This window comes from Pagrus major, chromosome 22 (assembly GCF_040436345.1).
Source record: "Pagrus major chromosome 22, Pma_NU_1.0".
Lineage (NCBI taxonomy): Eukaryota > Metazoa > Chordata > Actinopteri > Spariformes > Sparidae > Pagrus > Pagrus major.
Genome location: NC_133236.1, coordinates 11128266 through 11144618, shown reverse-complemented (window position 1 = coordinate 11144618; position 16353 = coordinate 11128266). Strand labels below are relative to the sequence as shown.

The window sequence follows — 16353 nt, the reverse complement described above, 5'->3', positions numbered from 1 at the left end:
ACTAAATAATGCTGAATTTGGACCCTTATCTGAATGTTTTCTTACTGAAAGAATGTTGTCTAGTCCAAGTTTGACTTCCATTTAAATTTCAAGGAAAGTAGCAGATCTGCAACTAATGCTTATTTTCATGATCGATTTTTATTAGATTAGATATATTAGATTTATCCAAAAATAACTGGCAGATTATTTAACTGGCTATTAATAGTTTCTTTGTAGCTCTATATTATGTGATTGCATCGTGTTCCCCAAAGCCCAAGATGACATCCTCAAATGTTTTGTTTTGTCAACTAAAACACATTCAGTTTACTCGAAACAGAGATTTTTGACCCTTCTCTTGAAAAAATGACTCAAATCGATTAATCGATGATCAGAACATTGGCAATTAATTTAATACTTGACAACTGATCGATTAATTGTTGCAGCTCTAGAGATAAATTGTTAGGAACATCCCTTTAATTTTCCTTATGTATCTTACTCTAGATCTCAGTCTTGTGCTCCCACTGCTCCACAGATGGGAAAAGTGACTCTGGGCAGCGGTCCACCGGCTGTAACTCAACACTGCTCACTGCTCTACACTATGTATTCTATACACCAAGGAGTCTGGCTAACTGTAGTAGTGTATGTGGAGCAGTGTGTAGGCCAAGGTTATTTCTTACTCTTGGTAAACATCCTGGATCTGGGTGTACACAGATGGTGGGAAACAATGGACTGGAACTGAGCAGGGTATTGAGTGGAGAAGCAGGGTTAGACTCTTAAAGGACCACAACACTGTTTTTGCATGTTTAAACTCATCTAGCACATACATTACCCCTTACCATTTTCCTGACCGCTGTTTGTTTCTATTAATCTTACTGTATGAAAACCTTTAGTGGCCTAAAACTTGTTAGAGGTAAGAGAAGTTCGGCTGAAATTATTAGTCAGTCAGTTGACAGAAATTAATCATCGGCAATTTTGATATTTGATTAATCATGTTTAAAGCAAAAATGTCCAGAAATCATGGGTTCCAGGTTTTTTTTTTTATGCGAATAGTCACTGTTTTTCTATTCTACTAAATTGAATATATTTAAGGTTTGGACAGGTGGTCAGACAAAACAAGAAATTTGAAGATGACACCTCGGATTCTGATACGATTAGTCAATACTTTATTCACAGAAATTGAATCGGCAGCTATATTGACAATTAATTTAATCTTTAAAGTTAAGTTTTTCAGGCCAGAATCCCAAATATTTGCATGTTTCTGCCTCTTAAATGCAAGAACTGGCATCTCCTTGCCTTGCATCATAGAGAATTTAAATATCTTGGGGTTTTAGGTTGTTGGTCGGACTAAGAATGAAGTTTGTACATGTCAGCTTAGGGTTGAGGGAACTGTGTGAATATCTGACATTTTAGAGAATGAATAATCAACAAGATATTGATAATTGAAATATTGGCAGCCCCAATTATAACGAGAACTTTCTTCTCAATTCTTTCTAATATTTAAGAGCCTTAATACTAATGGATTTATCTCGTATAACTGGCAGATTCATTGACAATGAATTTGTGAAGACTGCTTTGTTATTGCTTACTTTCTAATCATTGTGCTCTGACCGCATTAACATGTGACATTAACACTGACATGTTGAGGTGAGGCAGGTGTAGAACAAATTAAGTGATTGACAGCAGGTTGAATTACCATTGTGGTTATTTAAGTTGTTCTAATTGATTTATAATTGCTTTGTTGTGTTCTTAATGGAACTGAGCCAATGATGAGGCAGTCTGACTCACCTGTTGTAGACTGTGGGTATAAACCTATTTTAGTCATCAGTCTCCCCCTTTCGCTATCTGCGTGTTGCCGTATTCATATTCCCCATCTCTACAGGAAACGACAACAACATCCTCTGAGCTAGCAGCCTACGCGCTGAAAATGGCACGTTACTTTCAACAACGATATGAACATAAACCAGCTAGCAGCCCTTACCTTTTCTTTTGTGGGGGTTTTTTAATGCCAGGGCTCCCGTCTGCATATATAAATGTTCCACGTATCATCATTTTTTGTTCCAAGAATTTTGGCGCACCTTACTGTATAAATGTACAGACAGTAGCGTGGGATTTTGTCGGAAGGTGTTGCAGGAGTGAGACACTGCACATGTTCATAAAGATTAAGAAAAGGCAATAGAAATCTGTCTTTGATGTGCTTCAGACACACTGTAAGCACATGGCTGCACCTTTATGTTGTAGTCATGTGGGCTTTTTAAAAAAAAGTTTCCTTTGAAAGAATACATGGAAGTAGGAAATGTAACCTTGTGTGTGCAGTCCTGATTTCTCTAAGAAACAAATGCAAAGGCACCTGACCCAAAAAAATCGAGTATCTGTCAGTTTCTATAAAACATGTTTTTGGAAGTTTCTTGATTTTCAGATGCAGTGTGATGCAGATGTGGGAGATTCTGCATCATTGAGACAGAGACAGAGGAGAATTAGAAGTTTGCAGCTTATATCAAGTTACTGTGAGCCCCAACGTCGCTCTCATGCTCTCAATTGTGGGTGAACATTAGGCTGACGTTACTTATGTTAGAGGATATGTCAGAGGGAACCACATCAGCCGGTTTCACATGCAGCTAATGTCTTTAACTATAAGAAATATAACAAGCCCATTCAATAAGTCATGACTTGAGAAAGCACTTTCCACTTTGTCAAATAACTCATGTTTGTGACGTTTGCTACATTCAGCAAGTGACCTGTCTGAAAACTGCTATGCAAAATGATATTTATATAGATTAGCACAAGTTTAATGCACTGCAGATGGATTTATGTTTTGTTTTTGTGATGTTTACAATGTTTTCTTTGTATTTGTTTTACAGCAGTGGTGGCACTGGGTCATTTTTGGTATTTGTTCTATGTCCATCCCTGTTGGTCTTGGTTTTTGTTCTAGTGCTTGTTCTAGTAAGTGGTTTGCAGCAGTTATATTGTACATTTTGGTTAATTGATCATGATGAAAGGCTTATGCTTCTTGGTGGTTTTTTTTTGCTCTTGTCATATAGATTACAAGGTTCAGTATCCCATTTTATCTAGCTGTAGTGGTTGTGTTCTTAGATTCGTTCTTACTGAATAAATGTAGAGGAAACACTGGTTTTTGTACTGAGAATGTGTCACACAGATACTGGTATTGAAAAGATGCAGGGACTGCAAGGGAATTTAGAGATATTTTAAAGTTTGTATTAATTGAAGAAAATGAAAATTGAGGATGCCATACTTTGAGATTCTTCGAGAATTGTTGTGCAGCCGAAATGCTGACAGGTGAACCGTAATGGAAGCTTTAAGGTCTTGTCGACAACATTTAGTGACTTCAGTGATGCAGCTGATTGGGTGCCTGCCGGCAGTCGTGTATCACTATTCGAGAAATAGCAGAATCAGTCTGTTCATCGATTGAATTATGAGTAAACCGACCCTCAATCTGACCTCACGTGGAGGCCACATGCAGACAGCGGAAGAAACAACACTCAGTGAAACCTTCTATCTGCACTGTAGTGAAGCTGCACACGGACAATAACAATGATGGCGAACAAGATTCCACCTGTCTGTATGTCAACACGTGTGAAATATAACCCAGGAGTCAGGGGGTGCAGCGTGGCCCCGATCGAATGGGACGGTATACATTCTCTGGTCATGTCCTATATTCAAGGAGGGAGGGCCTTAGCAACAGTGACTGAGCAGCTTCTCATGGGCTGTACCAAGTCGGCGCAGCAGAGAGGGGGGTGTGCATAAGCGGTGTGGTGAGAAAATAATTGTTGTTTATAAGCTTCTCACCTTATTTTTACCAGCACAACAGAAAATATCAGTTTAAATTCTGTGGTATCGTGTTGTAGCATGTTGCTGTTGTCTTTATTTAGCCAGTGAATACTCCACATTTAAGGGTTCCCACTAGTCATGGCATTCCTGGAATAATATGAGATTTTGAGTGACATTTTTAAGACTGAGAACAGTGTGGAAATTGATTAAAATCTGCAGGAATGACGTGGATTTTTTTGGGACATTTAACCAAACAACTTGCACAGTTTTTGTGAATATCAGGACCAAGATATGAAGTCTGAGAAGTGGCGCTCTAGTAATCATTCAGGAAACCTGTCAAATATGAAAAATGGGCTCTAAAAGAAGCCTAAATCATGAACTGGAAATAGCTTCTATATTCATTCAGTAAACTAATAAAGATAACGTATGTGTCTTTGTGAGTCCCTTGTTTACTCTTTCCTCCCTCTACCTCTCTCATCCTTCACTCGTGGTCTCTTCCTCACTCCCCCTCTGCAAGCCATACATTGCCACTGTTGAGTGTGTGTGTGTGTACACTGTATGTGCGAGAGTGTGAAGTGATCAGTAAAGCCCATGGAATGAGAAACCGAAGGAGGAGGAAGCTTTGAGAGAAAAAAGACAAACCTAAAGACACTGAAACGTGCTGTAATGGAGAGCCCGTGGAGGACTGTATTTCTCAACGGTCTGACTCTGCTGTGCTGTCGCTGCTGTTGCTGCCGCTGCTGCTTTTCCTTCTTCCTCTTTGGCGACTGAAGGCTCCTCCATACGTCACTTCATAGAGAGGAGGGGTGAGGTCAGAAGGTGTGGGAGGCTGACCCGGTCTACAGGTGTGTGGGTTAGACTCCCAGTTGTTTTTCTCACGTTTTTGATTTTTTTTTTACCTCCTCTCTTTTTGCTTTACTGTGAGGCAGGTGTGTGTGTGAAAGTGTGACTGCAGCTCTAACAGATCTAATTATGATTGTTTCATGCCGGATGCTATAATGAGAGCAAGCTGTGAAAGCTGTCATATAGCTTTTAAATACTGCAGTGGGTTAATACGTGCGTTTTGAATGGCAGTTTGAAAGGATCGCTTAAGGACATCAGCGTAGCAGCAGAGACTGTTTACTAAGCCTCATGTTTTACTGTACTGATTGGCTGCATGAATACAGTAGATGAATGCTGTGAGTTTTATTTAGTATTTTTCATTCTGAGAGAAAAGAGTGCGTTATGTGATTCTTGCTGTAGAAACTCAGAATCTTATGTGTGGATGAAAAAGAGGGAAATTTTATTTGGTCGGTCCGTCTGTTGTATGCTTTCTTCTGTAAAAGAGCATGGATACCCAACCTGAACCTGTTGGTACCAGAGCGGGCAAAAATTTTGAAGTGATGTTCAGATTCAGGTCGGGTTTGGTCACATCATAGATATAAAAACAGGCTGTATGCATATATTGTTTTTGTTTTATATCCATGTGCATAGAACAATGGCATTTCACAGTAATCTACACTGTACTTGTCTACAATCAGGGAAAACAGGCAAGTTATAACACTAGTAACTGTGTGACCTTAAAATTTAAAATTACCACTAAACTGATAACTGATAACTAACAGATATGGACCAGTGTAGCAGTACCTCCCGCAGTTGTGGGTCAAGCAAAACACGGCCACATTAAGAAGAGGTAGAAGTTGGCTTCTAAAAAATGGCTGAACTTTTTGAGGAGAGGCTATGTGAGTAGGAGAGTTTTAAACATCCGTGTGATGTTACTTCGCCCGGGCACAGAGACAAACAGTTACTAAAGAAACAGCTGGGAGGAGATTGGAAGGGAATGAAATATGAGTTGGCGAAGGAAAAGTAGAGGTCAGTGCGAAACCTCGGAGCAGCGCCCTCTATTGGTTGTATTACTTAACATCCAAACCAACATGAAGGATGCATGGAAGTATGTGGCCAGTGACGGTTTTATCGTTTTGAAACAGACCTATTTTGTACGCAAAGGGCAGTTTTATCAACACTTTTAAAGCAATTAACTCACTATCACAGTGCTCAATCATATTATAATACACTTCAAATTATATCCAAGACAAGATCAAGTCGCGTTGGTTTAAACTGAATGTTGCAGACTGGCACATGCCAAGTAGTTGCAACTTTCAACTCCCTGTGAAGTTGTTGTGAGTTTGGGTCACTTTCAGTTAATACCTTTGACTCGGTTGGGTTTGAACAGAAAAATGTTGCCCAGGTTGTGCTCTGTTCTTAAGCTTGTTTTGTCATAGCGCCAAGAATAAAATCAAACTGCTTTTAATTTGGTAATTATTCAAATTTGATGAATATGTAAGACTGATGAAAGACTGTCAATATCGACTGACCAATCTGCTTTTTCCTGCTCCAAACTATTATTATTATGTCGCTGGAGAACTTTAGGTTACTTCAATTTAGCGTAGTGGACATACCATTATGTCTAACTTGTTTGTTACTGGTAGCAGTTGTAGTCCCTCATGTGGGAATGGTATTGTTTACAGACATCAGGGCCCAAGCTGCTTTTGTTGTGCTGTTTTCTGTATGCTGATAAGACAAGCACACACTGGAAAAGACATCGCCTGTCTTAGTTGCATGACGTAAGACCATTGTTTACTCAAACTGTAAAAAGTCCTTGGGCCTCTTCATCTAACCTCCTCATTTCTTTTTCCTCATAAGTCAGAATAGCTACTTGGCGCCATAACTCCTGATGCCTTCACATGACACTTTTGTGTTTTGCGTTTATAGTGCGTCAAGATTAGCTCACCACAGCAAATGAATAAAGCGTTACAGAAAACAGCAGGGCTCTCATAGTGACGGTTCTGTTTGAGAGACGTACAGATAATATCACATACAGTAAGCTATGAGTGACTGAAACTAGCTTGAAGCATAAATATATTTCCAGGAGTTGTTTTTGTTTTTTGCCGCTCTTTACCAAAGTCTAAAGACAAGCAAAGTTAGATCAGTGATTCAGCTCATCATCAGAAACCTCACAGGGCTGCAGACTAACTTTTCACAATGATTGTACTGGTGCACCTACCTTTTCATTTAGGTGCACATAATCATAATGCATTTTAATTTACTTTCTTAACACATTCTGTTAATTATTGCTAACAAGAATAAAGACGCAAATACATGTTTTTCTTCATTAAAATCACAGAATATGATCTCAATTGTTTGAAAAATAACTCAATTTCAGGCGCACTGGTGCGACCAATGAAATATTTAGTCGTAGTCATATTGAGCCCTGCCTCAATACCTTTTTATTCCATTACAATAACCCTCTGTGTACTGTAGATTTGCAGTACAAGGCAAAGCAGTATATCTTTCTACCTTGAAAACTTAACTTAATGATTTTTTTAGCCTCACTCACCTTTACCTTAGCTTTTATTGAAACTCCAGCACCTCAAGGTAACATACACGATTCAGCAGGAGTGTTGACAGTCTTGACAATGATCAATAATTCAATGTAAGCTGAGTCACTTAAATCATATTTTCTGCTTTTGTTTTCACAGTTTTGTCTGTAAATACATTTAAAGAGCAAAGAAACATGACTACAATTGCGGAAAAGTTTTCAAGGATTAACTGAATGAGAGCAGATGAAGGTATAAGTGAATATGAGTGATATAGTTAAAAGCTAAATAACTAAAGATTTTTTTTCAATTCTCAAGTGTAGTAAACAGACAAAGTGCAGATGAGATTTAAGATACTTTCATTAACACTTGGCTACTTATGTCCGTTGGCCAGATCATAAATCTGATTACAGTCTGTCTTTGTTTTACCAAGCCAAACACAAATCAGGTTTGGTCGTTGTCCAGTCCAGAAGGAGGTATTAATGCACGCCTAAAACCTCAGAAGAAGAATTTTGCAATTCAGCTGTTAAGTTACGACAATACTAGTGAAGCTTGCGTTAACTGACAACTATCTACAGTGTAACTTAACAGGCAGATGAATTAATTATATCGATCAACTACGAGTGAGACAAAAGTTTAATTGATATCGGTGCTGTCTCATCCATACAGATCATTCATCAGTTAAACTGGCACTGGAGTTAGGTTTTCCTTGTTACTTTAATGAGAGAGAGTGCAAACAGCTAATTTCAGTGTAATTTTACTCTAACTTTAGCTGCTGTTATCACAAGGACAGAGGAGACAGATCATGGATAAATTTAGAAAATCAGACAATGGGTGGCTATTTCCACAGACAGCTTACTGACGTAGTTACACTGCAGGAGGAGTAAAGATAATGTATGCATCTTTGAAAGACAGATGCACTGACACCTTTTCAACATTTGGCTAGAATCCAACCACCTCTGTAGGTGTGTGAAACAACTGATTTCTTAAATGCTTTGTGGGTACATTTATACGTAGCGTCTCATAGCTGTCCAATCCAGCAAGAAGAATGAAATACAAATGGGGTGAAAGGGCAGCTAAAGATCAGCAATCATAAACAGTCTGCAGGTGGGAGAAGCTGTAGTTCGTAAAACATTTACAATGGCAGGGAAACGGGAAAGTCCAGAAATATGATGATGGCTGTTGATGGCTTGTTGTGAACGGCTGAAGAGCTTATCAACAATACACACTTCAGCCAGGTTTCCCTCCTAACAATGTATTGTTAGGCATGTTTTCACAGTATGAACACACAGCTAGATGTTTGAATTGATAAATAAAATCACCCAATACAGGGTAAGGGTGCAGCAAACACATTTGGCTGGTATGTCATGAAATATAACTACTGTATATCATGCGTTCATCCATCAGTACATTGTTGACCTATTGCCAATTATACCGAGGCAACATTCAACTTGTCAGGTCCATAAACGAACACATTATGATGGCAAGGTCATTCTGGAAGGTGGAATTCAAGCTGAAAATGTGAGTGAATCAAAAGGAAATTAATCGATTATTGGTTAGGCGAACGATATGAACAAAATTGTATAGTCTGCTATCTGTCATTTCATATCCAGGCACATTTTCTATAAATCCAATACATTAACGGTTTATGTTAAATGACTGCTTGGACAGACTATTTCTTATTATACTTTTATATATACAAACCTTTATTCAAATTTTCAGTGAGGCATTGAGCAAAATATAAAACAGACATGGTTAGATGGGGTCCCCCTCCTCCTTCCTCCTGTATGGAAGAGCGGAAAGTGAAATGTTGTCATAAAAACTGTGATTAGCAACACAAGGAAATAAATGATAGAACGTAATATTAAATAGGGGTGTCACGATAAATATGTCATTAAAAAATTCTTTGTATTGTGTTAATAATTCACATATGATAATACGTGAAGCTGTTAGTAACTGAGTGTAATTGTTCTTTTTGTACACTTATTGTACAGTTACAGCTACAGACACTCTCCACCTCCCTATACTCTTATTATGAGGATAATTTATTTGCCAAAAAAGAGACAAAATTCAAATACCGGTATGGCGATGTTTGCTTTGGGAAACTGTGATTGACATTTTATTTTTTGTACGATTTTCTAAAATTTTGTGAACCAACCAACTGATTGATTAGGAACATAATCAGAGATTAATAAAAAAAAAAACAGAAATATTTGTTTGTTGCTGCACCACTTTGCATGAACGTGTGTAGAGCTGCAACGACTAATTGATTCACTGATGGAGAGAAATTAAAATGCCAACTGTTTTATAATCATTTTTTTAAGCAAAAACGCTTAAATGTAATAATTTGCTGCTTTTCTTTGTCATTTACGATAGTAAACAAAGAGTCTTTGGGATTCAAACTGTTAATTTGAAAATGTCACTTTGGGCGCTGTGAAATTTTGATGAGCATTTTTCATAGTTTATGACATTTCAAAGACTAAGCGAGTAATCATGAATGGTGCAGATAATGGGGACATTAATGATGATGAAAATAATTGTTAGTTGCAGCCTTTAACATGTTTATACTCAGCAATGTGTTACTCCAAGAGAAATGTGGTTTTTGGTAGCTGTAACACAACAATAACAGCTCTGTTCATGGGTTGACTGAAGTTTTGCTTTATTGTGGAGCTGTCGTGTTATTCCCGCCACATACACATGCATAACAAACATTGACTTAATAAAAAAGGGGCTAACTATTTCCTTATATCCAGACTCAACAGTCCAGGCTGTAATTGACTACAGCACATTCACAAACACACATACTGTAAGCTCTGTCCCTGTTTCCTGAACTTCATGCTGCATGTTGTTTGCTGCAGAGCTTGCTTTCCATAAATCTGTTTTCTCTAAGTATGATTGACTGACTCATACTTACAGTTTCAGCTGTTAGTTAAGCACATACTGTACTGAGCCCGCTCCTCAGAAACTAGGGTAATTTGTGTTTTCACTGAGTGCTAATGTGCAGCAGTGTTCTCATTTCTCACTGTGGCGGATGGATCTTTTTTAAGCGCTGCGTGTCGGCAACACAAGGAGGGCCGAGGAGGAGAGGGGTGATTTGAGGTGAAATGTAAACGAGGCTAGTCAGGAAGGATTAGCGTCCTGTGAGCAGCACGGCCCTGCGGCGGCACCCGGCACTGTGACAATGGCATCTTGTTTTTTGCCGTTTGCCCACGGATTTAAAGCGTTTGGTGTGTATGGCTGTGATTTACAGATTTTATCTAGGTACCGCAGGCATTGGATGTGGGTTTTACAGCTTTAAAGACTTGAGTCCACCTTTTGTCATGTGTGCATTTTTGGCTCCAAGTTCGGATGTGTTTCTGATTACTGATTTAAGTCTTTTGTGAGCTAGATTTTTGTGAACAGACAGAACAGCATGTTAGTAATGGAATAATAAACCGTGTCTGTCTTTAAACTTTGCTTAACATGACAGGAAATCATACATTTTTTTCTGCTTTGTGTGTGTCTTAAATTCAATTTCTGATGCCAATAAAAAAAGGTTTTATCTTTAATATTTGGCTTAATGGCTTGTGCAGGAGCCCTGTTAACTATACTCTGTGCGCGGTGTGCTTCATCAAACGTTGCAGCGTTTCCTGTTGCCATGGTCACCCTCTTGATGCAGCGAGAGAGATGCAGACTGTAGACTTTGCAGATAAAGAACTGGCACGAGTCTATTAAGGGAGGCTGACGAGGAAACGCATAAAACAAAGTGTTAGGGAGGCTTCTTAGTATCACGCAGTCAGTAAGAATATCACCACAGGCTTCAGTGTTTAAAATGTGTTGCAGAGTGGAAGCAGCAGCAGCAGTAGTATAGCAGGCTTTGTTGTAGAGCTGCTGTAAAGGTACACACTGTACTGGAATTTACTGCATGTGACTATGAGCATCTGCTGGCATCCACATATAAATCAAAAGTTACATATTGTGTGTATAATAAATCTGAATAAATATTTCAGTTTTATAAATCAGCTTCACCTATTATACTTGTCATATTAGTTTTAAAGGGACAGTTCACCCCATAATAAAAATATGTATTTTCTCTCTTAACTGTAGTGCTATCTGCTATAGACATGTCTAAGGAAAGGTAACACTTAATAATTAATTATTATAGATGATCCACACAGTATTTATTAAGTATTATAAACGCAGGTTGCAACTTTACAATAAATAATTGCCTAATAAATGGTTTATAATGCATTTTATTTTACGTAGAGCCCGACTGATTCTGGATTTTTTGTGCCGATACAGAAATTAGGGAGTTAAAAAAAAAACGATAAATCGGCTGATATTCTTGTATACACATTATATATACATAAACACACCTTTTCTTTTTCAATGATCCCTTAAAGTAATAGTTTGGGTCTTTTGATATGGGGTTGTATGAGGTACTTATCCCTAGTCAGTATGTTACCTGCAGTAGATGACTGTCAGCTCTCCCTCTGTGTGGAGAAGCAGCGAGTAGTACCGGCAGGAAGCAGGGCATTGTGCTGCTGTAAACTGAACCAGCAACAAGACATATTTTATATATACAGTTTAAGTGTACGCTATGTTTTGTACATTTTTGGTGCCTTATGTTGCCGTCAAACAGCACTACCTTCCCTCAACCATACAATGTCCGTATTTGTACTCACTGCTTCTCCACAAAGGGGGAGAGCTGATCTACTGCAGGTAATACACTGACTAGGGATAAGTACCTCATACGACCCCACATCAAATGACCAGAACTATCCCTTTAAATATGGTCATCAAACACTTGTGAACAAGATTGGTACTCAATGGAGGCAGGATATTTTACCATTAAACAATAACCTTTGACATCAGCACACTGAAACAGAAAAATTCACTCAAGCATCTTTCTCAAATCCGCAAATATCGTACAACATATATGTTGAAACTGATATATCTGTGATAGGCCAATATCAGGCTCTAATTTCATTGTTTGTAAACATTGAAATAACTATTAACTTAAGTTTGTTTAATTAGCTATACATGTTCCTTTTTTAATGATGGTGTCACTGTGTCTTTCCAGAAATCAAGATAATCCACAGAATTTGTTGTGAGCTGTTTCATTTAGGAACTATTTTATTTGTTTAAATCTGCCAGCGAGCATCTACTCATGTACAAAAGGCTAGGTAACTCAGGTAATTAAGCTAGTTAACATCACAGTTCAGCTGAAGAGGACACCATTAAGGTTTATATCACTCGTCCTTGTACAACACATCATCCTTGAGTAGATGCACTTAAGGGGCTGTGATGCGCTAACTTGTAACTCAATGTTTTTTCCCCCTCATGTAAAGAATATGAAGAATATATAGAATCTGAAAATATAATGAATTAAAAGTTAAGACTGTCTGTTTGGGCTGCTGCAGTGACTGATTCTGATCTGAGTTACCTTACTATACAGCTTAAAGGAATTTCAATATGTTTTAGTATTTCTGACAGTATTACCGTGTTTTCTACTTGTGTGGATGCTTGTTTGCTGCCACATTTATTTTTGTGGAAGTGTGGACTATATGTAAATATTTGTGTCATTCACTTTGACATACTGAACTCTGAGAACTCAGTGAATTGTGTGAACCTCACCCCTGGCATTATGCCATAAAATCAGTGGTGGAGGAAGTTTTCAAAACCTTCACTCTAGTTATCTATTCAACAATGTAAAAACACTCCATTGACAGGAAAAGTCCTGCATTCACGGCAAAATGTAAAATGAATGGTCATTGTTTAGAGTGGAAAACACTATTAAGTATTTAGTGGAACTGTTAATAACTCAGATCTGTAATTCCACCCCGACTGCATGCTGCTTTTTGTAAGACGTCTGAACCCAAAAAGGATGGAAAGCACTACTTAAATCTTAAATAATGTGCTGTATTTTAAAAGCCTTCATCTTGAAAGTAACTTGTAACTAAAGCTGTCAAATAAATGTAGTGGAGTAGAAAGAACAATATTTTTCTCTGAAATGTTTTGATGTGGAAGTCTGAAGTAGCATTTCCCTCCAAATTCTACTTAGTTACAGTACTTGAGTAAATGTACATAGCTACTTTCCACCACTGCATATAATGAAATGCAGTTATGATTACTGTATGACAGCAACAGCTGTTACATTATTGATGATGTGCCTCCTGCAGCTATCCAAAGAAAAATAGTATCAATTAAATTTGTTAGTGACAGTTCCAGTAAAAAAAAGAAAAGCTGGAAAATCCTCAGTATCCTCCACTCTGATGGAAAAAAGATCTGACTGACTGCTCCAGCTTTGGGATTTACTTGTGACCTTCTCCTTTCTTTATCCTCTACAGGTCAGTTGAAGCTGAAAATGAGTGCAGTAGGGGAAAACCCCCTGGACCCTGCCACGCCAGAGTCACGCAAGAGGAAGGGCTCACCATGCGACACATCAGGGCAGAGGTAAAGAACCAGCCTCGTGTTTTGTTTTGTTTTGTTTTTGTCAGTGGCATTACATTACATACAATATGTTATTACACTAGCAGGCAAAAACAAACAGCGGTGCCAAAAATTGGGGTGTTGAAGCAAAAAGGTCTTTTATGGTCATTTTGTTCCCCAGGGCTCAAAAACAAGATTTTTTTGTCCCTTCTAACATAAAGAAAAAGAATCAGAATTAGTTAGAGATGAATAAACAATTAATAAAATAATTTACATTCATTAACCCGATTGATGAGATAATCATGTAATTGAAATTGTCACTTAAACATCATCATCTCAGACACATTATCTCAGTATTGTAGCTGAAAAAAACAAGGACACTCCTCACACTCAGTTCATACTTTACTTTAAAGAAATTAGAGCTGAAACCATTAGTCTAGACATCAGTCAGTCGATGGACAGAAAATTAATTGCCCACTGTTTGATAATCATTCCCTTGTTTCACTTTCTCAACTGTGAGGATTTGCTGCTGTTGTGTTCGATATCATCATAAATGCAGATATCTTTTTTATTATCACATCTTTTTTTAAGCTAATAGAGCGCTAATGGATAAAGTCATGTCAGAAAGCATCAGACATTAGTTACCCAAACAGTGTTAGATAACTTGGGTTCATACAACGTCCTGAAAGTTTAGAGAATGCTTCTTTTTCATCGTCATGTTTTCAAGGTCAGGAATATGCAAGTATATTGGAATAGACCCCTCAAGAAAATGCTTGATTTTCAACATAACCCTGCGTTTCACCTACATAATCACTCTTGTAAACCACCACCAATACTTGAAATGAAAAAACAATTCCCTCGTCATATTTGTTTGTTGTCTGCTGGCATTGAAATTAGCGAGCATTAAATTCTCATAATCAAAACATACAATTAGGGATGCACCGGAATGAAAATTCTTAGCCGAAGCTGAAGCTGAACATAAGGAAATACTTGGCCGAAGACTAAATAGGGAATAGGCTACCGTAACCTACTGGTAATTTTTTCTCTAATTTATCCCATTGCATAAGTTAAATTGCTTTCAATTTAAGCTTTTTAAAAAGCAAAATTAAATTAAATACGTTTTAGACAATAGACCTCAATGGCATGAACAAAAATGTACAGAGTGCATGTAGAACATTTAGTCCATTCTAGCAGACAAAAAGCACAATAACTGGAAAATAAATAAAATGGCTACACACTGAATATAATAGACATATACTGCACTGACTGAAAAGCTTTTGCCATATCTGTGGACAACAAAAGTGGACTATAGGCAAAAACTCACAACAAAAGAAAGATCTTCCAGTGGGCTCAATATATTATTTGGATGTCTTGATATAGTATGCTATATTTAATCAGTTTGACTAAAACATTTATTTTACTGTATGTATTGGAACACTTCCTGCCTCTCTGAAAAGACTCTGCCAGTGAACTCTGTCTCAGTGTAAAGGTCTTGGTGCTGATGAGGCCTTTCTCTCCTCCTCCTCCTTTCTTCTCTGCTGCGGCTCCGTGATCTCTTTCTCGTGTTTCTTTTATTAAGTTTTATGTGTTTAAATAAGTTTGTGGTGTTGCCACAGTAGTGAACAGCTTTCCTAAACACATCACAGTTCGCAAGGTTTCATTTACAGCTGTGAAGTAGCTATAAACGACACTCCTCTTGCGTTCAGCCATCAATGCATGTCAGATGAAGCTGGTGGTCAGGGTGCGCACCGGGGCGAGCTGCGCGTACACAACACGACGGCAGCAGAGCAGTGGAGAAGCAAAGAGAAGGCTTACATGTGTTCATGTGGCGGAAGGTTTTCAGATGGCTCTGCTTGATGATGAAATATACATAAATGAGCACATCGTAGAAAAGTGAGACTGAAACTGATCCCTTTGTAACGATCCAATTGACGCTTGAATCGATCTACAAAAGAAGTACGTGGTATTGGTAGTATCAATATTTTTGAATTGATCCATCCACCCCTGCTATTTTGTAAAGCCCACAGTTTGAGTTGCCGCTTTCTTTGTAATCAGTAGGCACATTCATCGACTCCAATATTCATCTGAACAAATACCTTAGGACTTTTACTCAAGTACTGTTTGTATAGGTTTTGATATCTTTACTTTTACTCAAGTATGACTTTTGGGTACTTTTTATAAGGCTAATAACATTAAGATGATGATAAAGGCTTTAAGAGTCTGGAAGTTTTTGGTTTAGATACCTTAAAAGTGCTTAAAAAAGAGCTTGAATGTTACTCTTAGAAAGCTGTGTGAATCCTGAATAATGTGAAGCCTCTGCATGATGAGGAACGTCACATTATTGAATGAAAACTTCAAAACATAATCATGACAAATTGCTCCTTGTAATCAAACTTTTTTCTGTGGATCTAAATAAAGACTCATCTCATCTCCCTTCACTTCTCATGCTCCTCGCAGTAATTTGGCCTCATAAAAACCCACTTACTCCCTCTAGAGAGCTCAAGAGTGGCTTGATGAGTGACGATGTGTTGTTGGAGGACCCAAGGCTCACAGAGGCCTATCAGTCACTGGTACTTGGAGCAGAGTGGAAGACTCTGAGAGGCCTTTTTCAGTGCTGTCTTATGTGTGAAGTTTTTAGTATCTGTAGGTTGAGAAAAAGAAAATCCTGTCTCAGTTTAGGGCCTGATTTTAAGGCTCAGGTTAGATGGAGCTTTAGGTTTGCGGTCGGTCCTGTAGTAGTTGAGGAATGAATGTTCTCAGTGTGTTTGTGAGAGAGAAAGTCTATAAGGCCTGATAGCTGATGTAAGCTGATGTAAGAGCC

The 16353-nt window shown here is 38.1% G+C and overlaps 1 protein-coding gene across 1 annotated transcript in view; it reads left to right on the top strand.

The window, feature by feature from the left end:
- Positions 1–16353, top strand: part of ncoa1 (nuclear receptor coactivator 1) — a 63333-nt gene that overhangs the window by 23858 nt on the left and 23122 nt on the right. Inside the window, exon 3 of the mRNA XM_073492538.1 lies at positions 13451–13556. Within this exon, the coding sequence (XP_073348639.1) occupies positions 13468–13556 (89 nt within the window). The 5' untranslated portion in view covers positions 13451–13467. The remainder of the gene's footprint in view (positions 1–13450; positions 13557–16353) is intronic.